At 36.2% G+C, this 27,297-nt stretch overlaps 2 protein-coding genes across 11 annotated transcripts in view; both read left to right on the plus strand.

The window, feature by feature from the left end:
* The window catches only part of LOC106872496 (S-phase kinase-associated protein 2), a 21,527-nt gene extending 13,965 nt beyond the window's left edge, over positions 1-7,562 (plus strand). For all 4 annotated transcript variants that reach the window (XM_089337700.1, XM_052974862.2, XM_089337698.1 and 1 more), the window contains 5 exons: positions 313-447; positions 1,200-1,298; positions 1,870-1,997; positions 2,758-2,917; positions 4,475-7,562. In XM_089337700.1, the coding sequence (XP_089193826.1) occupies positions 313-447; positions 1,200-1,298; positions 1,870-1,997; positions 2,758-2,917; positions 4,475-4,670 (718 nt within the window). In that variant the 3' untranslated portion in view covers positions 4,671-7,562. The remainder of the gene's footprint in view (positions 1-312; positions 448-1,199; positions 1,299-1,869; positions 1,998-2,757; positions 2,918-4,474) is intronic.
* A 3,244-nt stretch (positions 7,563-10,806) lies between these two features.
* LOC106878180 (uncharacterized) overlaps positions 10,807-27,297 on the plus strand; it is a 103,116-nt gene continuing 86,625 nt past the window's right edge. For all 7 annotated transcript variants that reach the window (XR_016237452.1, XM_052974735.2, XM_052974743.2 and 4 more), the window contains exon 1: positions 10,807-13,126. Coding sequence is in view for 6 of the 7 variants with exons in the window: in XM_052974735.2 (XP_052830695.1) it covers positions 13,058-13,126 (69 nt within the window). In the remaining variant the exon portion in view is untranslated. The remainder of the gene's footprint in view (positions 13,127-27,297) is intronic.

Below are 27,297 nucleotides of genomic sequence, written 5' to 3' on the forward strand. Positions count from 1 at the left end.
CATCAGGCCGATGGATCAGCCTCAAAGTTCTTTCAGCTTGTATCACTTAGGCTGATCAATCGGCCTGGGTGTTTATACATGTTGGCCTTGTGCCATCTTGCCTGTGATATGCTGAAGTTTTATATAACTACATCAACCTAAAATACACCCTGCTTGCTCCCCCCCACCCAATTAGCATCTTGTATATTTTCCTCTTTACCTTCTGAAGTAATTATATAACAAATTTATTCATGAAAATTGTAGTCATAAATGGTTATACCTTGCTTTCTTGTGAACTAAATCTTTTTTTTCTTCTTTTTTTTTTACTTACAGGCTTTCTAAGCTGCAGTATTTAGATTTGAGTATAGCAAATATATCTGTGAAGGGCTTAGGTGAGATTCTGGCTAAGTGCCATGACTTGCGTAAATTGAGCCTTGAAAGTTGTGACGTTGATGATGCTGTGTGTAGGTAAGTAAGGAGGGTGGGTAATTGTTTTACATAATATTCAGGCTCGGGTATAGCTATGTAGTTAAGAAGCTTTACTTCCCAGCTGTGTGCTCTTGGGTTCAGTCCCACTGTGTGGCACCTTGGGCAGGCGTCTTCTACAATAGTCCTGGGTTGGAACAAGCCTTCTGAGTGGATTTGGTGGATAAAAACTGAAAGAAGCTTGTTTTATATATATATATACATACACACATATATATATATATATATGTATGGTTTGACAGGAGCTGGCCAGGCCAAAGACTGTACCAGATTTCTGTGTCTGTTTTGGCATGGTTTTTACAGCCGGATGCCCTTCCTAACATCAACCATACAGCAAAGTGGACTGAGTGCTTTTTACACGGCATGAGCACATGCGAGGTCAGTTTTGGCATGGTTTTTACAGCTGGATACCCTTCCAAATGCCAGTATAGACTGGATGCTTTTTACATGGCACCAGCACTGGCAGGGTCACCAAGTAACTTGCAAGGCAAAGATTCTTTGAAAGGGGAGGAGGGGATCTTGTCTCAAATGATGAAAGATTAAAGTGTAACAGAGAGACAAAGAGGCAAAAACAGGAGGTACATGATTACCCAGCCAGAGAGAAAGAGAGAGTGATCAAGAATGAGGATAAACAAGTGTGCTGCTGTAAAGGAGATACATAGTTACCCAGCCTATGCCTTGTGGTGTTGAAATAATTCCAAAGGTTTAATGAAGAGTTTATATTTTCATTCCAGTTATATTGGTGAAAACAAGCAGCTTGAAGTTCTGAATATGTGTATGACCAGAGGAATCACAGATAATGGCCTCATGCCTATTGCTTCCAACTGCAGAAAGTAAGTCAGTTCACCATTTATTACTTATGATTCTTCTATCATTACTGCAGTAATATTTTTTTTTCTATCTTCATTATTTGTGTCATTATCACAAATATTACTACATCAAGCTAAAATACACCCTGCTTACTCCCCCCACCCAATTAGGATCTTGTAATGTAACTAGGCCTACCATAATAGCTGACCAAAAGGTGTCAGACTAAATTTTCATTGTTCCTATACTTATAAATGTGTAAGACATTCAGCTAGGAGATTTGGGGTTAGCTGCAGTTTTTTATATTTTTCTTAATTAGGGTGTGCCTTTATGCCTGAAAATACAGTATACACTTCAGCCATATAACCACGTGCTGTTTGTGAAATTTTTCCTTCTTTGGACTTTTCCGTTTTCCTTTCTGATGAAGAGCTATGCTTGAAATGTTAAAAACCTACTCTTTTTTACCACCTTTACCGAGCATCAAATTAATACATTCCGTGTGTATGTCCTTGTTCTTTTGATTTTGTCATTTTTAATGTTTGATTGTCCAACTTTTAACATTCGATTTGACTACAATAAATACTATTTCTTTTTCAGACTGGAATCTTTAAATCTTGCCTGGACAGGACTTGAACAACACAGCCTTATGTATCTTAGCTTATGTTTACCTGAAAGTTTACTCAAACTAAATATAAGTGGGTTTCGAGAAAATTTGACAGATGAAGGTAAGTTAGTTTTTAACCCTCTTTCTTGTGTTTTATATTTTGGTTTTTTTTTTTTTGGTGGGGTGGGGTTGTGTTTATTTAGTTAATGTTTCTTTCATATTGAACCCTTTTGAACCAACCCACCTGAGATCACAGCTGGTTCTATGACATAAATTTCTCATTTTGAAGAGACCTAAATTAAAGCATTCCTTCAAAATTTCATGTTGTTCCAAACACCAGCTTAAAGAAGAGTTAGTTTTTACTAAATAGTTCATTATTTTCAAAAGAAACTCTCTCTCTCTCTCTCTCTCTCTCTCTTTCACTTACAGTTGCACTGTTTTTACATATTAATTTTAATACTCAATAACCATTAAATGGTTGTCTGATTATAACTTTGATTCAACAGTTTGATTAGTCCTTTTGAGTTGCACAGCACCAAGTTTATTTTGTTACTATTGTCAAGTGCTAGTTTTTTTAAAACTTTTTATTAACTTAATATGGACAGAGTCTAAATAATTAACTGTTCAGAAATGCCTAACTAGAAATAGAACCTGAAGCCATTCATACCATTGTTTCAGCTCCAAACTAAAGCTATTTCATTTTACTTGTGCTACTGGTTCATGGGCAATGCATGACTCCACAACTTCCTATCTCTCCTTTACTAAAATATAAAACTTTTGTGCTTAATCAGAAAAAAAAAAAATCAATATTATTTGGCCATTTGTTTTATATTTAAGATTTGAAACCTATTTATAGTCTCCAAACGCTGTTATTTTTCCAGAGGTTACCCAGTTAGTGACGACTTGCCCTAATCTCATAACCGTGGATCTCAGTGATTCATCATTACTCACAGAAAACTCTGTCAATGCAATTGTTGGTTTGAAAAACTTGGAACATCTTTCTTTGACAAGATGTAATCGTATCTTACCAGTTTCACTTTAGTAAGTATGGTATTCTTGTGTCAAATTTTTACTGAGAATTACTAGAGATGAGTTTGGTGGCAAGCCTGTGTAGTTAAGAAGTTTACTTGTCAACACACGGTTTTGTGTTTGTTTGTAGTGTGTGTGTGTGTGTGTGGTACTGTAGGCAAGTGTCTTATTATAACCTTCTACTGACCAGTGCCTTGTAAGCATTGTTGGTAGATGGAAACTGCACGGAAATCTCGAGGTGTCATTGTTTGTTTCTGCTGTACAAACATGGGCAGCTATTAAGCTGTTTGTTCGTCGAAAGAGCAAGGGAAGAAGTTACATTACTTGGAAACGAGTGATGGTTGATGACAAGAACAGTAATGAGCCATAAAATACTGCTGCAGCAAAACCTCATCCAACCCATGTCAGTATGTAAGAGGTGGACATGAAAACTGTGGTGGTGATGGTGGTGCTGCTACCACAACTATCAGTATTCCTATTTTACATTGCTGTAACTTATTTTAGGATCATAGTCATTGTTTTAACATCCACTTTTCCATACTTGTATAGGTCAGACATGATTTATTGAGGCAAGCTTTATATGACCAGACGACCTTGCCTGTGTCCGAACAATGTAATATTTCCCTATGACCAAAGATGTTTCCATAGAGTATTGGAAGTGAATGGCATTCATTTACAACAGTCAACCAGCTCAAGACAAAGACATACACACACAAATACATAGAGATATATGATGTGCTTCTTTCACTTTCTGTCTACCAAATTCTCTCACAAGGCATTGGTCAGTCCTGGGCTATCGCAGAGGAAGGACAAGATGCCAGAATAATTGTGGCAGAAAATTGGTCTGATGGGAATACTAGTATCAAATGTCTTTCATGATTAGATATGGAAAAGACAATGTCTCGACTGTTTTTGATCTGGCTTGTACATTGTGCACGAGTTAAAAGAGAAAAAAAGGTGTGGAGAAATAACTCATGTTGGCCAGTAATATGAATTCAGATGAGTTAAGGAGTGATGCACTGATTAGTAATGAATTGGCAGTCACTAGTCAGAGATATACTGGCTGAAAATTTTTGTAACTCTTTATCTAATGCTAATTTGAACAGATTTGACTGATGAAGTCTAATAAGGCAAAAATGTCTATTTTTGTCTCCCTTGTCTGTAACTCCCCCCACCCTTCTAAGTATGTAGATTTAGTAAAATTCATTTTATGAAATTATCTCCCCTTTATTATATATCACTAATAATTTGGGGGTTTTGAGTTTTTTTGTTTTTGTTTTTTAATTCAGAAGAAATTTCATTTAGTTAGCTTTTTGCATACATCAGTCAGTACAGCACTTTCCCCCCACCTCCATTTTCATTATTGCATTTTGCTAATTCTTATTTTTAGAAAGATATTTTAGGGTAGGTGTGAGAGGCTGGATCTGGCTTTTTTGAAGAAAAAATAGGTAGATTATTTTGGCGAGATGTGGCTGGATAATATTCTCACTGAAAGTTTTAATTTGTGTCTTCCTCTCTACTTTTACATATTTTCAATGTTTCATTTTCTTTTTTTTTATTTTCTTTCAGTTCCTTGAGCAACTTGCCTCAGCTGTCTGTCTTAAATATTTATGGAATGTTACCTGATGGAATATTGCAACATCTCAGCGACGCCCTTGGAAAAGTGGCTATCAATAAATGTCCCTTCACAAAGATTTCTCGCCCTACAACTGGTATCCATAGAACCAGTATCTGGGGTTTGAGAGTCAGAGACAATCCTCTATGAAGTTCTTATTAATTTTTTTTTTTCTTCTTCCTCCAATCATTTCTCAGCTTATCATCATCATCATCATCATCATCATTTTAATTGAACTGATCTAAGTAAATACAAGGGTAGCCCTTAATCCCACGTATTTGTTCCTAAAGCTCCAGTGATTGAAAGGATCCACTTGTAGGTCCTTTTCTTTTTAGGCACCACCCAGATTGTGATTTTTATCCTGCTTCAGGATAGCACATTGTACTTTATTACATCCTAATCTTTGTATTTCATTGTCTAATTATCTCGAGACTTACTGTAAAAATCAAACCCATTCGTTGACCTGAAATTGTTGTATATTGTTTAAAATTGTAGGTTTTATTTACCTTGATGTATTGGTTTCTTTTATTTAAAGACTTTTATTTGTTTTTAAGTGTTAAATTTCATTGCATATTCTCTCCTGGCAAATTCTATGTAAATTTTTAATGTCAAAGCAAGGGAAGTTTTGCAAAATATTTCGATTTAGTTACTAATGATTTATCATATTTGATGTTACCTAAAAGACATACAAGCATATTAAATGCACCCCAATGTCAACAACACATATTCAGGAAAAAATGTCTTTCATGCATTGAAGCTTATAAGAGGTCCAACTTCATGTAAAGGACTTGGGTTTTTTTTTTGGTTTTTTTGATGGTGCCTCATGCCGTCAAATAATACAATAGTTAAATTCAGAGAGTATTGTAGTTTGCTTGAAGCATTATGTATTTGTAAAGGATAAAAAGTTTTGAATGGTATAACAGTGCACTATAATACAAACAATGGGCTATAATGACTGTTGTAATTTAGTCATCCATAGTCTGATGATATTTCGGAATAAAATTCCTTCTTCAGATATTCTTAGATGGAGTCACTGCTATAATCGGTTTTAAATTATATAGGAAGCAATGCTCAGAAACAAGATTTTCCATGCAGCACTTGTTACAGTTAATGGATATTATTTCTTACCTATGCTGTCTGTCAGTCTGCTTCGATTGGTTTGTTTGTGTGCGTGCAGTTCATACAGAATCAAATGTATACACAAACAAATGTATATTCAGTCACACTATTACAAATTCTCACATAAGCACACATTCATATACACTTGTGCTCCTACCTGTGACCTGTCTCCCATTGAATTTTCCTCCTGAGAATTTTCATAACATCCTCATGGGACTTCTGTTAGAATCATTGATAGAGGCTGAGGTGGAGTGAGAAACACTAAGCTGCCATGCAGTACCCACAAATAAGTTATGTCATCTCTAGAGACTTGTGTCGCCCCAAGTTGTGGTCCTCATAACGCCACATGATGTATATCTGTGGCACAACAACATTGGTTGTTAACTAAAAAATAAATGGTTCAAGCCCACCCAGGAGCAGTCAAATTTCCTAGGGTACAGGTGTAGCTGTATAATTAAGAAGCTTATCCTTGCATGTAGATTTGGTAGATGGGAAGTTAAAATCGTGTGTGTGCATGCTTACTCTTGTCTTGTCATCATGTGGTGATTGTAAGCAAGCATCGCCATTATACAAATGTACCTGTATCTCGATAGACAAGTATATGCTGAGTAGGAAGTAGTTGTGGAACAGGATTATGTTGAGAAATTCTAAACCAAATTTAGGAAATTAATGTGCTGGGGCGGGGAATTGGTCAATGTAACTAAGGGCCAATAAATGGAAAATTGCGAAAGTAAAGAATGTGGTCTTTTGGAATTAAAAACAACAAAATTAAAAGATAGGTAAAGACTCAGGCAAAGAAAAGCATTAGGGTGTAAGAGGAATACTGCCAAATACAACTTCTGTAGGATGTTACCCTTTTGTTAGCTGCTTTCTGTTGCAATATACTGCCTTTTGTTTCAATTAATTTTGAAAGTAATGAAGAATCTAGTAAGATAACTTTGTCATTATAGACCTGGTGTTTGGAACATAAATTAACATGAAATTTTGATGGAAGATCTTTTAATCAAGATCACTTTTAAAAGAGGAAATTTGCATCAGAACCAAGGTTCTCTGCATTGTTATTGAAAGGGTTAATAAATAGATGTAGTGGGTTATATTGCATTAATTCAGCTGTTTATAACAAAGTGATTGGGTTCTTATTCTTGATTTTAAATAGGACAGAACTAGTCTATGTCCTTAGTTGAGTTATTATAGTAGTGGCTTGTATAATGGTACCAACAGAATAATCAAAGGCTTATGTTAAATTTTATAAGGGATTTTTATGAACGTTGATAGTATCAATTCTTGAATTCGAATAGCTATAGATTTTATAGTACTTTGACCTTGGACTGTCTTTTCTGCTTCTCTCCAGTTGGACCACTGCTGTTTCAGCCCTGTCTCAGTACTCTACTTCCAGCTGTTTTTATAGGGCATCCTCTCCCAGGTCTTGTTTTTTTTTAATTGTCATTGATACTTCTGTAACTATTTTTCTAGGTAGGTGTGTCAACCCTTCACAACCCCATTTTTACCTCTGGGAAGAAGCAGTCCATATTTGAGTTTGACTTCTATTCTTGGACCTGTCCAGAACATGAGGCCCTACCAAGACTTTGTGTTCTGCTGGTATAGCTCTCAGGTTATTGAGACACACAAACCACCATAATACACAATAAAGACTAGATCTTGAGATTTTATAGTAATCTAACTGCCCGTCTCTTTCTCATTGTCCTGGTTTGTTTGTCCCCCTAATATGCACATCAAATCAATTAACCTGTATGGTACTTTTACTATATCTTCATTTTCCTCTAAAAACACTGACAAGTTGTTTAGTTTGCCTAGTATTGAACAGAAATGTATATTTTTAAGGTTTAATTAATTACTCATGTATGAATTGTATGAAGTTTTATAATTGTATATTTTATTATTTATTAAATGACAAAAGTGAAACATGTATTTTGATTTAATTAATCCCTTCAAATGCAGTTTGGCACAAGTTACTAACTATTGAACTCAACCCTGATCACTTCAAATTTTCCAAGTGTACTCATTGGTATCAATCTAATTTCTAGTTTTGAAATAGGTCAAGTCTTGTAACTTAAAAAACATATCCTAATATTTAAAAATGCAATAAAATAAAATAGGAAAAAGTAGAAATACCTGTACGATTAAGCAATTATTAGTACAATATATAAAGTGCCAAGGTTTTATAATAATAATCATCTGTCAAGTTAAAGGCATAATTTGTCTAATGAAGAAATACTTTCTGTAGATTAAAAATAGGAAAACATATAGAAAGATAGTGTTATTAACTATTAAATGAATTCAGTAGTATTAATAAAAAGAACAACATCAGTTATCTTGTCGAAGATTCTTTGTTGACTGTAGTATTACCCGCGAAGTAGTATTATCACGTGACAAAATGGCATTTATTCGTGACCACAGATATTAAAATTTACATGTTTCACTACCATGTTGCATGGCCATATGTACAGGCATCATACAATCTGCCTTAAAAATGATGATGATAATATATATATATATATATATATATATATATAGAGAGAGAGAGAGGTTGAGAAGTAATGGTGTCGGGTAATGCTGAGTAAGTGCTATAGTTAAGCTCCAGGTTCGGTGATTATGCGAATAACGAGTCCAATGTAGGTCATATATCAGCATGCATATATATAAAAAAAAAATTTTTCAGAATGAGATAAAAAACCAACGCTGTGAAGATTTTAGGACATTTATAAATAGGTTTTACAGCTGTTTCCAGGATATTTATCATATCCCTTCGTCGGAGACGGTGTGAGAAAATGGTTAAGCAATAGTTAATTTAGATAAGATATGAAATAGAGACTGAAGTGGAGGAATGAAAATAGACGTGAGATATGCAGGGATATTGCATTTGTAGATCCATTATTTAGGCAGAATGGTATACATATAAGATTCCAATAGTATTTAAAATTGGTCATTGCAAGTATAGAGTTTGTACATAGTGCTGTTGAATCAAGGCATCAGATGTGTGCAGGAGAGAAGACTGTGCTGGTTTCGTCATGTGGGTTTTATACATATATAGAATAGGAAGAGTTTCGGTCACCGGTGATTTAACCCAATGGGTATGGGTCTGAGTGCCCCAATTGATAGGCTACTAGCATCCAAGTTCACAACGGGGCTGGAGTTGTGTTAGCCACCATCCAGTAGGGAGAGAAGCAGGGATCTGTAGCCTGCTTCCGAGTCAGCAGGTATAAATTGAAGGAAAGAATGAAACAAAATCAAGGCAAGACAATTATTTTAATGATGAATCGAAGTAAGCAAAAGTAGATTCTTTCTGAGATATCCTGGTAATGGATCAATGTGTTGATCCACATTTCCATATACTGGGTATTCTGTCGTAAGAGACAAAATATATACAGGAAACGCTTATGTGATGTAGAGAGAAAATATGCAGTGCTTGAGAAGACTTGTCAAGCCAAGAGAAATCGTAGTAATGGTTGTTGCCAGTCTCATGTAAACAACACCCATTACACTCCTGGAGTGGTTGGCATCCAGCTGTAGAAACCAAGTCAAATCAGACTGGAACCTTGTGCAGCTTACCAGTTCCAGTCAAACTGTCTAATCCATGTCAGAATGGAAAGCAGATGCTTAATGACAACGATGATGATGATATATATATATATGTAGGCGCAGGTGTGGCTGTGTGGTAAGAAGCTTGCTTCCAGTTTCAGTCCCACTGTCTTAGGCAAATGTCTTCTACTATATAGCCTCAGGTCGACCAAAACCTTGTGAGTGGACTTGGTAAATGGAAACTGAAAGAAGCCCATTGTATGTGTGTGTATATATATATATATGTTTGTCCTCTCTACCATCGCTTGACAAACGATGTTGGTGTGTTTACATCCCCGTAACTTAGTGGTTTGGGAAAAGAAACCAATAGAATAAGTATTAGGCTTACAAAGAAGTAAGTCCCATGGTCGATTTCTTTGACTAAAGGTGGTGCTCCAGCATGGTTACGGTCAAATGACTGAAGCAAATACAAGAATAAAAGTATATATATATATACATGGAATTGCGAATGCTTAAAAAAACTGAAGCTAGCATGCTTCAATGGGTGGGTAATGTAAGTGTATGAAAGATAGTGCAAATGATTTAAGAGGAAAATTGGGTATAAGAGGCAGGAGAGAAGACTGCTGGTTTGGTCATGTGATGCATATGGATGAGGACAGCTGCATAAAGAAGTGCCGAGCTCTAATTGTGGAAGCGGTAGATCCAGGAAGACGTAGAATGAAGCAGTGAGAAAGGATCTTTGAACACTGGGCCTCACTGAGGAAATGACAAGGGACCAGGAGTTGTGGCAATTTGCTGTACTTGAGAATATGCATGAAGCTAAGCAAAATTGCTGTCATCCATAAATACAGGCTTGTCCTTTACAGGTGCTGCTGCGACATAAGACACCCGGCACATTCTGTAATGTGTTTGGTATTAGGAAGGGCATCCAGCTGTAGAAACCATGCCACAAAAGACAACTGGAGTCTGGACAGCTCCGGTCAAACCATCCAACCCATGCCAGCATGGAAAACAGACATTAAACAATGATAATGATATGCCTGTGTGGTTATGAAGCTCATTTTGCAATCGTTTTAGGTTTAGTTCAGCCGTCATGGCACTTTGGGCAATTATCTTCTACTATAGCCTCAGGCCCACCAATGCCTTGAGTGAATTTGGTAGGTGGATAAAAAAACGATAAAACTCCTTCCTAAGTCATATAAACTCATAGGGCCAGTTTCCATGGTGTGTATATTTACCTGCTGGATGAGATGCCAGTCCATAGCAAGTTTACTCAATTTTACCAGATGAGTGAACTGGAGCAACATGAAATGAAGTGTTTTGCTCAAAAACACGTGTGCTGGTCCAGGAATTGAAACCACAATCTTACGATCATGAATCCCACACCCTAACCACTAAGCCATGTGGCTCCACTTTAGTAGATGGAAACTTTATAAACGTGTGTGTGTGTCTTTGTGTTGGTCCCTGCCTCACTACTCAACAACCGGTGTTAGCACATAACCATACTTATATTCAGGTACAAGGCCAGTAATTTCGACTCTGGAGAAATGAAAGGCAAAGCTGACCTCAGTAGGATTTGAACTCAGAACGTAAAGAGCTCGAAGAAATACCGGAAGTCTTAATTATCGACGTGTGTGTGTAGGTGCGTACGTACACACACGTGCGTACGTTTGTATGCCTGTCCGTATGCATGTATATAAGTATACACCCGTGACTCATTGTTTCTTTCGTTCTTTCACTCCCACCAAGTCTGGGAAGCTCTATAGAAAGGTCACAGGGACAGCCCTTCCTCTTCCGACTGATTAGAAAACGAGGTAAAAGAATAGCAAGAAAACATACATGCCAAGGAAGTATATTCATATTTACATCCTTCTACTACATTCGACCTACTCAAAATCTCAACCGATTTCAAGTGGTGGCTGGTGGGTGTACATCAGTGCAAACTCGATCTCCTCTGAGAGCTAAATATTTATTGTATAAATGAGGGGGTATAGGAAAAAGTTAAATACGCAGCCAAAAGAATATGTTAGACTACCAAAACTATAGCAGTGTGCTATATTTAACTGCACTGGACTTATTTTAGCTTTACTAAAGAAAAATCACTTGCCATAACAATTTTCCTGCCTTTCCCTATTAACTTATTGATCCTGTTTTTCGCGGCGACTACGACATTGTTGCTTACCGCCGCCGCCACAATGACGACGAATGACAACATTGTCATTACTGCCGCCGACACCTCCTTCATGACTAAACACTGACTTCATCATCGTCTGCCATAAATCAATACCCTTATGACAACGCAAAGAACAGAGTTGATGTTTTTCTTGAGAAAATCTCTTTGAAGTAGCCAGCGTGTGGTGAACTGTAACGATGTGCATCACCTGAACGAATTCTTAGCTTTTTCTGCTGCCTGTTGATCCTCCTCCTCCGCCTTCTTCTTCTCATTGAGTTCAGCTACGTTTTCGTGCTTCTGAGGTTCATAATACAGAATAACAGTCAAGGACTGAGGATGATATAATTAATCTATTCCTATCAGCAAAATTCCTGGCTTTGTGTCTAAGGCAAATTATTATCAACATTCTCTCAAAATATTGGTTTCAAATTTTGGTACAAGGCCAGCAATTTCGGAGCAGTGGGATTGTTGGTTATATTGACTCCAGTGCTCAACTGGTACTTATTTTATCAACTCTTGAAAGGATGAAAGACGAAGTCAACTTTGGTGGAATTTGAACTCTGAAAGTAAAAACGGATGAAATACTAATAAGCATTTTGTCTGGCATGCTAAGAACTCTGCCAGCTCACTCTTTTCAACCTTTCTCTCGAAACATTAAGGTGGTGAGTTGGTAGAATCATATGCATGTTGGACAAAATCCTTGGCAGCATTTCATTTGGCTCTTTACATTCTGAGTGCAAATACTAGCAAGGTCAACTTTGCTTTTCATCCTTTTGGGGGTCAATACAATAATTAATTATCAGTTGAGCACTGAGATCAATGAACTTAACTGGGCCCCTCCCACAAAATTCCAGGTCTTGTGCCTGTACTCTCTTTACTTTTTTACTTGTTTCAGTCAAGTGACTGCGGCCATGCTGGAGCACTGCCTTTTAGTCGAGCAAATTGACCCCAGGACTTATTCTTTGTAAGCCTAGTACTTATTCTATCGGTCTCTTTTGCCGAACCGCTAAGTTACAGGGACATAAACACACCAGCATTGGTTGTCAAACGATGCTGGGGGGGACAAACATGCATATACATACATATATACGATGAGCTTCTTTCAGTTTCCATCTACCAAATCCACTCACAAGGCTTTGGTCGGCCTTAGGCTATAGTAGAAGACACTTGCCCAAGGTGCCACGCAGTGGGACTGAACCCGGAACTATGTGGTTGGTAAGCAAGCTACTTACCACACACGCCTATAAGCTTGCCATTTTCAATTTGGTTTTCGTGCTATCCTCACCTATAAATGTTGGGGAATGATCAAAAAAGTACAATTGCAAATACAGCCAGTTGGTATGGGGTACTCCAGGGGATTTCTGAAGTAATGTTACTCAGTAAGGGGCATAGCTTGGAGGTCAGGGGGTCTCTCCTGTTTGAGCCACTATTTCTCTGCATTGAGAGGCCACAACTTTGGTACTTGCGATTAGAATGTCACAGGAAAGAAACACAAGGTGGACTGATCAAGCCAAGCCAACTGGCAGCAGATCTGGGGATAATCCAAGAACGTTATGGTTGGATAATATTCATAGTCTTGATCATTCTTGGAAACCCAGCTGGAAAGTGTAATAACAGTTGCTTCTGATAGAATCCTGTGGAGGTGGTGATTGAGAACTCTACTCCAAGGACCCTCACAAGAACAGTGGGCAGAGAAAAAAGATGGATGGAATGGAAAGATAGTTTCTTCAGTTCAATTGAAAGATTGACTACAACCACCAGGATACAATTTGAGGTAAGTTTGGCTGCTTTGTTTACAAATCAAGAAACCACAGAGAGGCTCCTAACCTGGATAGTAGAATATTGTTCTCAATATTTTCATATTATTTCAGTGAAAAATTAATCAACATCATTTGATTCCAGCAATAATGTAAGTTTACAACTTTGCTTGCCGTAGGTGGCTCGTGCCTAAATCTATTAAACAACAGCTGCACAATAACAAAACTTGCTTTCCTGTATTTACATCCAAAATGATAAATAAGAGGGAATGTTGGTTTTGTTAAAGTTATGAGGTAATTTAGAAGTTTCTCTAGACAGATATTGATGTAGAACAAACTGAAATTTATTCAATTGAACCATAATATTAGAATTAAAAAAAAAAAAACAGAAAGATCAGTAGTGGTGGGAAAAGGAAGATGGTTACTGGAAAGATCAAAAGAATTCTGAGAGAATTAACATTCCTTCAAATCTCTTCATGTATTTTTAACAGAATGAGCAAGTTGTATCAATAGGAATATGAAGTAAAATACAAGTAAACTGATGGATTGAAAGCTTCTTTTGAAAGCAATTTCCCAATGAATACTGCCTTTTGACGTCAGTTTAATATAGTTTGCAATCGGTTAGCAACATGAAGCTCATTTTTAACTGCAACCATTCAATAAATTAATGAAATGGAAAGATAGAAAATTTGGCTTGTTTCGCTTTAAGGATTTATTTAAACATTGGTAATAAATGGACTACAGAATTCTGAGGCAGTTAAAAATCTTAAAAGCCAGCCAAGAAAAATACTTCCAGACTGTTCACATCAGCTAATATGAGAATCAAATTGACGTGTTTGTAAACTGAATTTATCAATTCTCATCTAATGGAAAAATTAATTTAAGAATGTTGCTTCCAACAAATATTCTCTCTTTTCCTTTTCTCGCTCTCTTTCTTTCTTTGTTTGTCTTTATATTTTTCTTTTCTTTTAATCAAAACCCGCTTTAAAGTTACAATTATGGAAGCATAGATGTAGTGAAATAGCACGGAGGCTAATTTTTGTACAACTGAAGATGGTTCCTTAATTTAAAATACAGGGAAGAATGGCTTACATCAATTGGGGATTGGACATAAAAAGCTGTGCTTGAAATTTGGAAGAACAAGGATTGTTGCTAAAATTAATTTATATTACGTTAATTACTAAATAAGACAATTCTGAACAGCTTGAGATATTGCCACAAACGGACTATGTATATATAAACAGACATGCACATATATGTATACAAATATTTTTCCTTTTTAAACAACAGATAGATCAAAGCTGTAATTTCACTTGTTTTGGGGAAAGAACCAATTATTTTCTCTCTCTCTCTCTCTCACTCATGCTTTCTCATTCATTCTCTTACCTTCTTACTCGCTCTCTCTTTCACACTCTTCCTCTGGTTCTTTTCCCCACCAATCACCTTCTCTCAAGCTTTTTCTCCATTACTCCAAAGACAATTTCACTAGTGTTAAAACTATTTTCAGAAAAATTTCCATATTCTCACAAATCATTTGATAAAATATTTTCCGTAACTGTTTTTGGTTTGTGATTCAATCGTACCAATAGGGAAGCAATCAGATCAAAGATCTGCATGAATCAAAGAATTGCATGAATCTATAATTCAAAGTAAACATTGTAACCCAAATAGAGTTTCTTTTGAGCTGATACTTAATCAAGTATGTTTATGCACTTCCATGTATTTTTGCTGTGTGTATTGAATCATATTTAAGTTTTGGGGGAAAACTATCTTTTAACATATTTCTCTATTACATGTAACTAAGTACAGTTTCAAATCTGCATAAATTGGTAAAAACAATAAATGGTCTGTTTCAGTTTCTTTTCCGATGTCACAGTGATAGGAAAATGCATTTTTGCAATGGTATGGCATTTTATCTGCTTTGGCAAAGACAATTCACATGTCTTATAAATGGCACAGTTTGCGTTTCTTTAAATGGGTTTCTTATGATGCACAAACATATTAGATACACCCCAATTTCAGCAGCACATATTCTATAAAAATAGTTTTTAGTACATTAACACCTTAATGTTTAGAGTGGTTAATTCTTACCAAAATATTCTACCCATTTTATGATCAAACCAGATCTGGCTTCTCACACTTATGCTAATATGTCGTTCTATTATTATTATTATTATTATTATTATTATTATTATTGTTATTATAATAATTATTATTATTAGATAAATTATATTTTGGATAATTTCAAATATTCAAAGAACCAACCTGTTGACTGCACACATCACAAATGTTCAGTAGATATAGAACTAAGAAAGTGGTACTGCCTGCTGTTTGATAGCAATAAAACTATCTTAATAATTTCTGCTTATTTCTGGGTGCTGTTGTAACGAGATGAAAACCTTGAAGGAACTTGGCAATGGAAATAGCATTTTCACCATTAGAATTTAGTACTAAAAGGAATGTCGTAATTTATCTGTTCCATGTCTGAATTGAAATTATTGTCTATATTTTTATTTCGGTGTCACGATAGCAACGTTCTCTACACTTTACCAATCACATTCTTTTGTTATATTTGTCTTTAATTTTCTCTTTTTCATTTTCTCCTCCTCTCTTTCTCTCTCTCTCTCTCTCTTCCTCACTCTCTCCCTCTCTTTCATTCTCCTCTCCTGTACCTCCCCTATCTTTCACAGATTTCATGTTGACTTTTGATTTTAATGGTCTGATGTAACTATGTGCTACCTATGTCGAATGTGTGATCTCTCATTGTCGATTGATTAGCCTCTGCTTTTCTGACCAATCATGAAAAGAACAATAACATTGGCCTGTCAGCTTCCGCCACTATTTAAGTATCAATTCATGCTCAGAGGTTTTTGTTGAGAGAAGTTTCTAAATTCATTTCAGGCAGCCGTTAAAATAACTAATGATAAGACATGTGTTATAACATATGTGTGTGTGTATATATATATTTATATATATATATATATATATATATATATATAAATGTATGTATATATAAATGTATGTATATATAAATGTATGTATATATAAATGTATGTATATATAAATGTATGTATATATAAATGTGTGTATATATATATATATATATATATATATATATATATATATGTATATATATATATGTATATAAATGTATATATATATATATATATGTATATATATATATGTATATAAATGTATATATATATGTGCGGGTGACACGTAAAAGCACCCACTACACTCTCTGAGTGGTTGGTGTTAGGAAGGGCATCCAGCTGTAGAAACTCTGCCAAATCAGACTGGAGCCTGGTGTTGCCATCCGGTTTCACCAGTCCTCAGTCAAATCGTCCAACCCATGCTAGCATGGAAAGCGGACGTTAAACGATGATGATGATGATGATGATATATATGTATGTATATAAATGTATATATATATATATATGTATATAAATGTATATATATATATATGTATATAGATGTATATATATATATATATATATATATATACATATATATATAAGTAAAAACAGAAAGGGAGGAATTTCGATTATCTGCATGTGGTGAGTTGTAATACAAAAAAATGTATATAAGAAATAAAAGGAAAATGCATACACTTTGCATAATTTTAATATATTTTATATTGTTTTTGCTGACCATACACACACACACACACATACACACATTTAGATAGATAGATATACACACACACATATATATACACATGTATATATATATATATGTGCGTGTGTGTGTGTGTGTAAGTATATATATATATATATATATATATACACGCACACACATATGTATATATATATATATGTGTATATATGTATATGCATATATACATATGTGTATGTATGTGTGTGTGTGTGCATGTAGAGAGAGAGAAATAGAGAGATACATATGCATATGTGATAAAACAAAATGTCCAGAAAAATGTGATTGAGAAAGGAATATTACAATTTATAAAGAAAGGAAGAATGAAAAGGACAAGACTAGAGAGAAAATGTTGGTGTGAGAAGATATATGAAATAAAAATGTCGAGAAAGAATGCAAAAGGACAAATGTGAAGAAAAAAAAGGAAGATAAAAAGTATTAATGATAACTAAAAGATATTTTTTATTGTGAAAAATGGTTGTTAAAGCTGTGATGGTGATAGAAAACATGAAAGAACTGGAAGAAAGCTGGGGAATAAAATAACAGAAAAAAGATTTTAAAAGAAAAAATTCAGTTTATAGAATGAGATCAGTAACAATAATAGAATAGAGATGAAGAAGAGAGAAATATTCAAAGAAGACAAATATGCTTCTTGCAACTAAAGATACAGATGTGATACTATAAGTAAGTTTGGTATGAAATGGAACATTTAGTGTCAGAGAACGGTGTAAGGAGTAATGTTGTAGAAAGACTGGATATGTGTGTAGATTCTTGAAACAGGAAAAAGAAAGAAAAAGTCGTAATTGTAAATTGTGTTTGTATGAAAGAGGAAATTGAAATGAAACAGAATATTGATTATGTACAGAAATCATTCCTAATTTGGGAGGCTGTTGGCCATGAAAAGACAGAATAAAAAGGAACAATAAGGAAATGGAATGCACGTAGAGGTGATTATGTGTGAGAAAGAGAGTTTGTTGTATTGAGAACAGATCATAAAGATGAGAATTATAGGTAGAACTGAGCAGCACAACATATAGAAGAGACAGGAGACCTATATATATTTGAAGGTCACGTTGAATTAAATATAATCTAATGAGGCCGTATAACAGAATATTTTAGTGAAGGCACATGGCGCAGAGCTTAGGGTATTCAGCTCATAGTTGTAAGGCCATGAGTTCAATTCCCAGCAGCACATTGTGTCCTTGAGCAAGATGCTTTATTTCATGTTGCTCCAGTCTACTCAGCTGGCAAAAATGGATTGTACCAGTAATTCAAAGGGGCCAGCCTTGTCACATTCTGTGTCATGCTGAATCTCCCTGAGAACTCTATTAAGGGTATGCATCCACAGAGTACTCAGCCACTTGCATATTAATTTCACGAGCGGGCTGTTCCATTGATTGGATGAACCAGAATGCTCACCGTTGTAACCAACAGAGTCCCAGTGCAGAATATTTTATTAAATATAGAAAAATATGTAATTACATTAGTTGCAGACATGACTTTGTTATTAAGAAGTTTGCTTAGTAATCGTGTGCTCCCTGATTCAGTTTGACTCATGGTTTCTCATGTATCAGCATCTTGGTTTCCAAAGAGAACAAACCATTTGCTCAGAGCCCGAAGATTGCTTAGAGACACACAGCATATTATAAAAACCTGCCTGACCACATGTCTTAACGGCAAAAAATCTATTAGTAGCTCTTATTGTAATACAGTGTATACATGTGTGTGTGTGAAGGTGCATGGCTCATTGGTTAGAGTGTCGAGCTTATGATCATGGGATTGTGAGTTCGATTCCCAGACCAGGCTGTGTGTTGTGTTCTTGAGCAAGACACTTTATTTCATGTTGCTCCAGTTCACTCATCTGTAGGAATGAGTTGTGACGTCACTGGTGCCAAGTTGTATCAGTGTTTGCCTTTCCATTGGTGGCATGGGGAAAGGGGAGGCTGATATGCGCGGGCAACCACTGGTATTCCACAAACGACCATGCCTGGACTTGTGCCTAGGATGAGAACTTTCTAAGTGCAATTCTGTGGAGTACCTATAGGCTGCTGACAGCTTTTTTCCACTGTTCTCAACTCTGAGATTTTCTCTTAGAAAAGGCATTCCTCTCCCAGGTTTTGTTGGTTTGGAACTGTCAGTGATGCTTCTGTAACTAGGTGTTTTTCAAGGGAGAGGTGGTGGCCCTAAACAAACCCATTTTTACCTCTGGTAAAATATGATGATTTAATGGACTATTAAATGGAATGGCATGTCCATTAATTCTGAGTTTGATAAATTGAAGATAAGCCAAGGGCTATTTTTTCATTGCGTAAATGTAAAAACTAACCCTTTAATATAATATACATTGCTGCACAATATAATTATGCTAATGGGCTTCTTTTTCTTCTCTTCACTAAGCATATAATTTGAATTAATTAAAATATTATTGTTCACCACATTAAACATGTCTTCACTGACATAGCTATTTGTTTTCTATGCAGAAGAGGTCTCTGGAATTTCCTGCTCTGGTTATTGTTGTCATAGCTATTGCTGTTTTATGAAATTCTTTCGTTGTTGTTGTTGGTGTTGTATTAGTTTTGGTCTTTGCTTGTTATGTTTGAAGTTGACTAGCTCCAGTGTTCTAGGATCCTTACAAAATCATAAACAGTAGCAGCAGCAGCCGCAGTAGTAGTAGTAGTAACAGCAATTGAGTTGACATGGTGGTGGTGGTGGTGGTGGTGGTGGTGGTGGTGGTGGTGGTTTTGGTGGTGGTGAAGGTAGTAGTAGTAGTGGAAGTTGCATGGTCACAATGGTGGTGGTGGTGGTAGTAGTAGTAGTAGTAGTAGTAGTAGTGGTGGTAGTGATGGTGGTACTTGTAATAGTAGTTGCAGCAGTAACAACAGTAGTGATGGTAGTGGTGTTGGTAGTGGTATTGGTGGTGGTGTTAGTGGTTGTGGTAGTAGTGGTGGTGGTGGCAGTGATGGTGGTGGTAATAGTAGTTGTTGTAGCAGTAGTAGTTATTCACTGAGGTGATTAATTAATAAGAATAAAGGTGATTATTGATAATGAGAATGATGACAATGTTCACATTGATAACTAGGCTGTTGATGATGATGATGATGACGACAATGACAATGATAATTACATCAATGATGATGATGATGATGACAACAACCATGGCGATGGTAACCACAAAGACAACTACAATGATGATGGTGTTGACAATGGGTCTGGATGATACAAAATTTAATAGAACTGGAATGTTTTTCCAGTATCTTTCATGCTCGGAGCTGTGTGGTCTCAAAGTAACAAGAACACGGTTCCAGAAAAAGAAAAAAGAAAACAACAACCTAATCATCAGGAAGAAAACAACAAGTAAATATATAAATAAATAAAATTGAAATAAAAAAAACAAACATTGGCAAATATAAATGAAATATTACTATGCCACAAGCATAGAATCTGAGGGTAAACCAAAATGTAGGATAACCAATTTGCACAAGAGAAAGCTTATTGTCTTTGAATTCTAATGTTCCAATACTGCTGTGTTTTATTCTTTAAATAGACCTCTCCAGAGAATTATTAGATCAATAATATCGGGTTTGTAAATGAAATGGAAGAGGCAGGGGATGGGGGAAACCAAAAGGAAAAAAATCAAATTGTGATAAAACAATATATAATGAACATTTTACAAAAATTGCTGATGGAAGGTAAAATATTTTTTTATTATTATTATTATTTTTTTGTTTTTGTTTTACTTGTTTCAGTCATTAGATTACATCCATGCTGGGGCATCACTTTGAAGTATAGTTTAGATGAATGAATCAACCCTGGGACTTAGTTATTTTTTAAGTCTGGTACTCATTGTATTGTTCTCTTTTGCTGAACCGTTAAGTTACAGGGACGTAAACACACCAACCCCAGTTGTCAAGCTGTGGTGGGAGACAAACACAAATGCAAAGATACACACACTCACACACACACGCACATGCACGTGCACACACATGCACACTCACACACACACATGCACACGCGCGTGCGCGCACACACACTCACACATATATAACAAACAGGAAATTGGAAATTTTTTGGTGTTAGTCATTCACCATTACATGTGTTTCATTTGCTAACATGAATTACAAAGCAAATGAACATACGATGGCTATCAAAGGAAAAACCTGATTGGATGGCTTTGTGAACTACGAGAAGTAGCACTATCTCTTGATTTGCAGCAGAAGGCAAATCTTCATAAGTTCCAGTCTGCAGCCATACTGGAGCACCACCTCAAGTAGATTTTTAGTTGAAGAAATCAACCACAGGACTTATTCTTTGTAAACCTAGTACTGATTCTATCAGTCTCTTTGCCAAACCACTAAGTTGCGGGTGACATAAACACACCAGCATTGGTTGTCAAGCCATGGTGGAGGGGAAAAACACACACACATAAATATTTACATATACATATATATGACTGACTTCTTTCAGTTTCCATCTCCCAAATCCAAGATTTGGTTGGCCTGGGGCTATAACGGAAGACACTTGTGCAATGGGACTGAACCTGGAGCCATGTGGTTGTATATAAAGAGAGAGAGAGAGAGAGAGAGAGAGAGAGAGAGAGCAGTGTGAGTTATGCTTGTAATCTGCAGATGCTCAGCACAGACAGAATAACAATATCTGTCAGGAGGAAAGGGACTTACCATTAAACAACCAATCTGATTTAGTGTACATAACAAACATTTTATTTGACTGATAATCTATAATCTATAATCTAAATTTAACTTAGATGAATTAAATAATCTATAATGTAAATTAATTTAGTATAATTATTTCATAACATTGATAAATTTCCTGAAACTAGCTAAATTACAAATGTTTTTGAATATCATGAAAATTTTTATTGATTCTAGCAAAGCCAAGTAGTAAAGCCACTGTTGTTGTTGTTGCTGCTGCTGCCGCTGCTGTTACTGTTGTTGTTTAGCTCAAGATCAGACCTTTTCGTGAAGGCTTTTGGTCAAAGACTTTCCATGATCATTCTGTTTTGTTCTTAGGGTTAGCATATCCAAGATTACATCATTAAATGTGCCCTTCATTTTCAAGTTGTTGTTGTTGCTGGCAGTGATAGTGGTGGTGGTGGTGGTGGTGGTGGTGGTGATGGTGGTGGTGGTGGTGGCGGTGGTGGCGGTGGTGGTGGTGGTGGAGACAAGCAGAAAGACACATATACACCATAGGCTTTCATACAGTTTCCATCTACCAAATTCACTCACAAGGCTTTGGTTAGCCTGGGACTATAGTAGAAGATGCCACACATCAGAGAGAGAGAGAGAGAGAGAGAGAAAGAGAGAGAGAATGAGAGAAAGAATGAGAGTGTAATGTAAGAGATTTTGAAGAAGAGGTGAAAGGAAGAGTGAAGGAAAGACAGAGAAAGAGAGGGATAATTAGGCAGCAAACGGATGGATGGGTGGATGGATGGATGGATACGAGAAGAGAGAAAGAAAGTGTGTGTGTGTGTGTGAGAGAGAGAGAGAGAGAGAAGAAGAGGATAGGCAGCAAATGGAATCAGTATTTTGAAGTGAACCAGAAAGTTGAGACATGAAACAGATATAGAGATCAGGTGTAGAGAAAGCAAGCGAAACAGGTGGTAAGAAATTGAGAGGGAAGGGGGGGAGACTGATAGATAGTTGAGACAGAGGGAGGGGAGGAAAGAGAGACAAAGCAAGAGGATGAAAGAGAGAGAGAGAGAAGAAGAAGGAAAAGAGATGGAGAGTGAGATAGACAGGTAGATAAGCAACAGATAGACAGCAAGGAGGAAGATAGTAGAAACAAAAAGAGGAAGGAACAGAGAGAGAAAAGAAATAGACAAGCAAAAACAAAAGGGAAAAGCCAAAAGATGTCAGGTGGACTAACAGTATGAGAATTAGAAAGATAGAGAGAGAGAGAGAAAGAGAGAGAATGAGAGAAAGAATGAGAGTGTAATGTAAGAGATTTTGAAGAAGAGGTGAAAGGAAGAGTGAAGGAAAGACAGAGAAAGAGAGGGATAATTAGGCAGCAAACGGATGGATGGGTGGATGGATGGATGGATACGAGAAGAGAGAAAGAAAGAGTGTGTGTGTGTGTGAGAGAGAGAGAAGAAGAGGATAGGCAGCAAATGGATGGATATACATGAGAGGAGAGAGAGAGAGAAAAGAATAGCTAAGTAACTATCAAGCTAGCAAGCAAAATGGATGGATAGCAAAATGGATGGCTATGGAGAGAGAGAGAGAAAAGGAGAGAATCCTGAAGAGAGGGAAATGTGAATGAGTGAAAGGGAGAAATTGGGAAGTCAATGAGATGATGTGCCAACAGAAGAAGATGAAAAGATGATGATGATGCTGAAGATGGAGGAGGAGGAGCAGCAGCAAAGAAAATGAAGTTATTTGAAACTGTGCTAAGTTGTTAGTCAACAACATCCATTCTACAGCAAGTGCCAAAAGTCAGGAATTGGTTATCGATTTTAATCAATAACCATGGAAAAAAGACAACTTTTCTACTGACAAGCCAACTTCGTTTATAATATACTGCATCTAGTCTAGTACAAGGCATCGCTTTTTACTCCTTCCCTTCCTCTTCTTTCTTCTCTATATCTTCTCTTACAAACTGAGCACCACTGTTTCTTTGTTTGTTTGTTTCTTTCTTTGCCTATGTCTTCTCTTCTCATTTTCTCTCCCATTTCCAACTTCTCTCTTCCTTTTTATTTCTCCCCCCCCCCATTCACCTCACATTTCCACTCCTCTTGTCCTTCTTTGTTCTCTCCTTTACATTTTTCCTCTCCCCACTCCTCATCTACCCCCTCTTCTTTCTATATCATTTTCTTCCTCCAACTCTCCCCACCACCGCCACCACCAGTTCGCTTTCCTCCTCTTACTCTTTTACTCTTTTCTGTCTTCCTTCTTCTCTTTCTCATTTTCTGTTTTCCTCATTCTTATTTAGTTTCATTGAATTGTAGTTTCCAACTTTGTTTTCTCTCTATTTTTGCTCTGTCTGTCTGTCTCTCTCTCTCTCTCTAACTCTTTATTTCTCTTTCTTTTCCACTCTTTCAATCTCTCTCTTTCTCCCCTGCCTCTCTATCTATCTATCTACCTACCTCTCTATCTATCTACCTACCTATCTATCTATCTATCTATCTATCTATCCATTTGTCAGTCTGTCTCCGTCACCCCCCCTCTCTCCCTATCTATCTGTCTGTCTATTTCTCTATCTGTCTATATATCACTCAATCAGTCAATCACTTTTGTCTCTCTTGCCTTTTCTTCTTTCATCAATATTATCCTCTTCCTTCTTTCATTATATTCTTGTGTGTTTCCTCATAATTTCTTTCCTTCTCTTAATTCTGTTGGAATATTTGTCTTTTTCAATCTGTTTGTCTTTATTTTGGTCCTTTGCATATTTTTTTTTATTTTTCATTATTTTTTCCTTCCTTCTTTCCTGCCTTTCCATTCTCTTCTATTTTTTATCTTTTTATTCGTTATCAACTTCATTCTTTGTATTTACCTGCTCATCTATGCCTTTACCTGTCTATCTATTTATCTATTTACCTACCTACCTACCTACCTACCTACTTAGCTAGCTAGTTAGCTAGGTAGCTAGCTATCTCATTAGGAGGATACCTACCTACCTACCTACTTAGCTAGCTAGGTAGCTAGCTATCTCATTAAGACGATACTTACCTACCCACCTGCCCATCTATCTATCTATCTATCTACCTAGCTAGCTAGTTGGCTATCTCTCTCTCTCTCTATCTATATATATATATATGTGTGTGTGTGTGCTCATCTAGTTAGCAACTTACCCATCTATTTGTTTGTCTATCAGTCTGCCTGTCTGTCTATGTATCTCTCACCAAGCTTGACAATATCACCATCCTAGTCTTCTCGATGACAATCATCATCATTGCCATATCATCTACAGCCACTACCAACACCATTATCACGGTGGTGACTGGCATCATTATCATCATCATCATCATCATCATGATCAAGATCATTGTTATAACCATAACCATCATCCTTAATATTATCAATTTCCTCGTTATCATTGTCACCTTCTTCCTCATCACTTGCAAGAAGACAACCACCACCACCACCACCACCACCACCACCACCACCACCACCGCCGCCACCACCAACACTACTACTGCTCTAATTCATAACTACCAACTCTTCTCCTTTCATAGCATCACTATCATAGCTATGCAAGCCTCTATATGGTCACTCAGCCCGCTAGAAATAGCAGCTAAATCTCCTTCGAATCATACTTTGCTGTTTTCGGAAGAACGACACTGAATTAAGTGATCCTAGGTGTGTATTCCAAGAGAAAAAAAAAAAAGAAAAACAAGAAAACAAAAGATGGGTTAATCATAGCTGAAATGCCTTTGATAATGGACCTCTTATATGGGAACTGACCTGGGGCTGAACAACAACACAAATACCAGCAATAATAACAACCACCACCACCACCACCACACTACTGCCCCTACCTCATAATCATCACTATCTCTACTTTTATCAGACTGCCACTATTATCTTCATGAACATCAATGTGACGACTGTCGCCGCTACCACTACCACCACCACCACCATCACCAACACCACCACCACTACCGCCACCAGGTGTTGAGAGGCCTATAAGCAGCTTTCTGCTAGAACAAAGCTGAGCACCATAAATGATCTCTGTATATCTGTCAATTGTGACAGGTCATTGTTAATGCAGTTCAAAGCAATCAGATGGCAAAAACACCCTAATCAATAAATGGATAGACATCTCTCTTTCTCTCTCTCTCTCTCTCTTCCAACTCTTCTTTCCCTCAGTGCATGCAGATGCATACGTACATATGTATGAACAGATACACACATGCATACATGCTTACTAAATCATGCATGCCTTGATCAAAATTACAAATCCACACATAAAAATAGGTTTTACAACCTAGTCTTCTATAAAACCAGTTGGTTGAAAGGAATAACGAATAACAGCAGTTTTGAATAAACGGCGTCAAGAACCATAAAATGACCACATGCAGTATGATGTCAAGTCCCTGTCACTATGCTTCGAGAAGGTTTTTTTTTTTTGATATTCATGAGAAGTAATTTGAGAATGGAATGATTGGCTGGATTAGTTAAAATAAATTCTCCCCAGCTCCTGTATTTTTTTCTCGTGTTTATAATAGTGTTAGAGTGTATAAAAGATGTGAATTTTGTTCTATTTTGACGAAGGTCACCCATTTGAATGTTTGTGAAATGGTTCTTTCTGAGGGAGAAATAGAGCATGTTTCTCACGACATTGGTTTTCACATGTTAGTTCCTCAACAGTTACGATAGGATTTTGTTCCACCAGGGTTTGCAGGATATCCTCATTGAGCTCTACAGATCTTCCAGAATGAGGCTCATTTTCTAGGCTGTAGTTTCCAGCTCAGAATTTCTGGAACCACCACTGACACTGGCTTGTGCTTATTGACCAATCCCCATATCCTGCATTAATATTCCTTGCACTTTCCGTTGTGTTGTTGCCTTTATTGAACTCATAAAGCAAAATATGCTGAATATACTCCTTTGTCATTTCCATTATAGCTTTGAAAAATAACTGTTAAAATCAAACCTCACTCTTCAAAACTTGCACTAAGAAGAAGTACAAGGTAAAATTATTACCTGCTTTTCTAGCAAGTTGATGCAGGTAGTTTATCCTGTCCCTCTCCGATTTTTAGTTCATGTAATTGAAATAACCACATTATTTATGGGATGACCCAATATATATATATATATATATATATATATTTATAGAAACATAGAAGCATTGAGTGGGTTGGTATTTTATGGAAAATAAAGTAAATTTTGAATGCAAGATAGAAAATTGGGTAAAAACAGCCTAGAAAATTGGGTAAACACCCCTAGAAGATGGAGAAGGTTTCTCAGCAGGTGGCCACAGAGAATTGAACCCACTACCTTTCAGATACTGGCTGAGTTCTCTGTACCATTGTCCAATTTTCTTGGCTATTTTCACAGCTCTTCCGCATTCAAAATATATATATATTTACATATATAATATATATATATATATATATATATATATATATATATATATACACATATTCTTTTTTCCTTATATATAAATATATATATATATATATATATATATATATATATATATATATATATATATATATATATATATATATATATATGTATAATCCATTTAAATACTGTAATATTGTATAACTTTGAAGTGAGTGACTTCAAAGTGATGCTGTATTAATTGAAAGACACTGATAAAACATCTAACAAAAAAAGAATTATACAACCAGTTTGGGTTCTTTGCTATAATATATAGTTCCAGTCAATTGGGAGACAATTCTTTAATGAGTTGCCTGGAATAGTCTTCATTATCAATATATCCAGGAAGTTGCTTCTTACTACTACTATTAGCACCAATACTATTACTACCACCACCAGCACCACCGCTACCATCACTATCGGTTTATCTTTATCTTTTTACTTTTTTCAGTCATTAGACTGTGGCCATGCTG

This window comes from Octopus bimaculoides, chromosome 19, assembly GCF_046866305.1.
Source record: "Octopus bimaculoides isolate indiv1 chromosome 19, ASM4686630v1, whole genome shotgun sequence".
Lineage (NCBI taxonomy): Eukaryota > Metazoa > Mollusca > Cephalopoda > Octopoda > Octopodidae > Octopus > Octopus bimaculoides.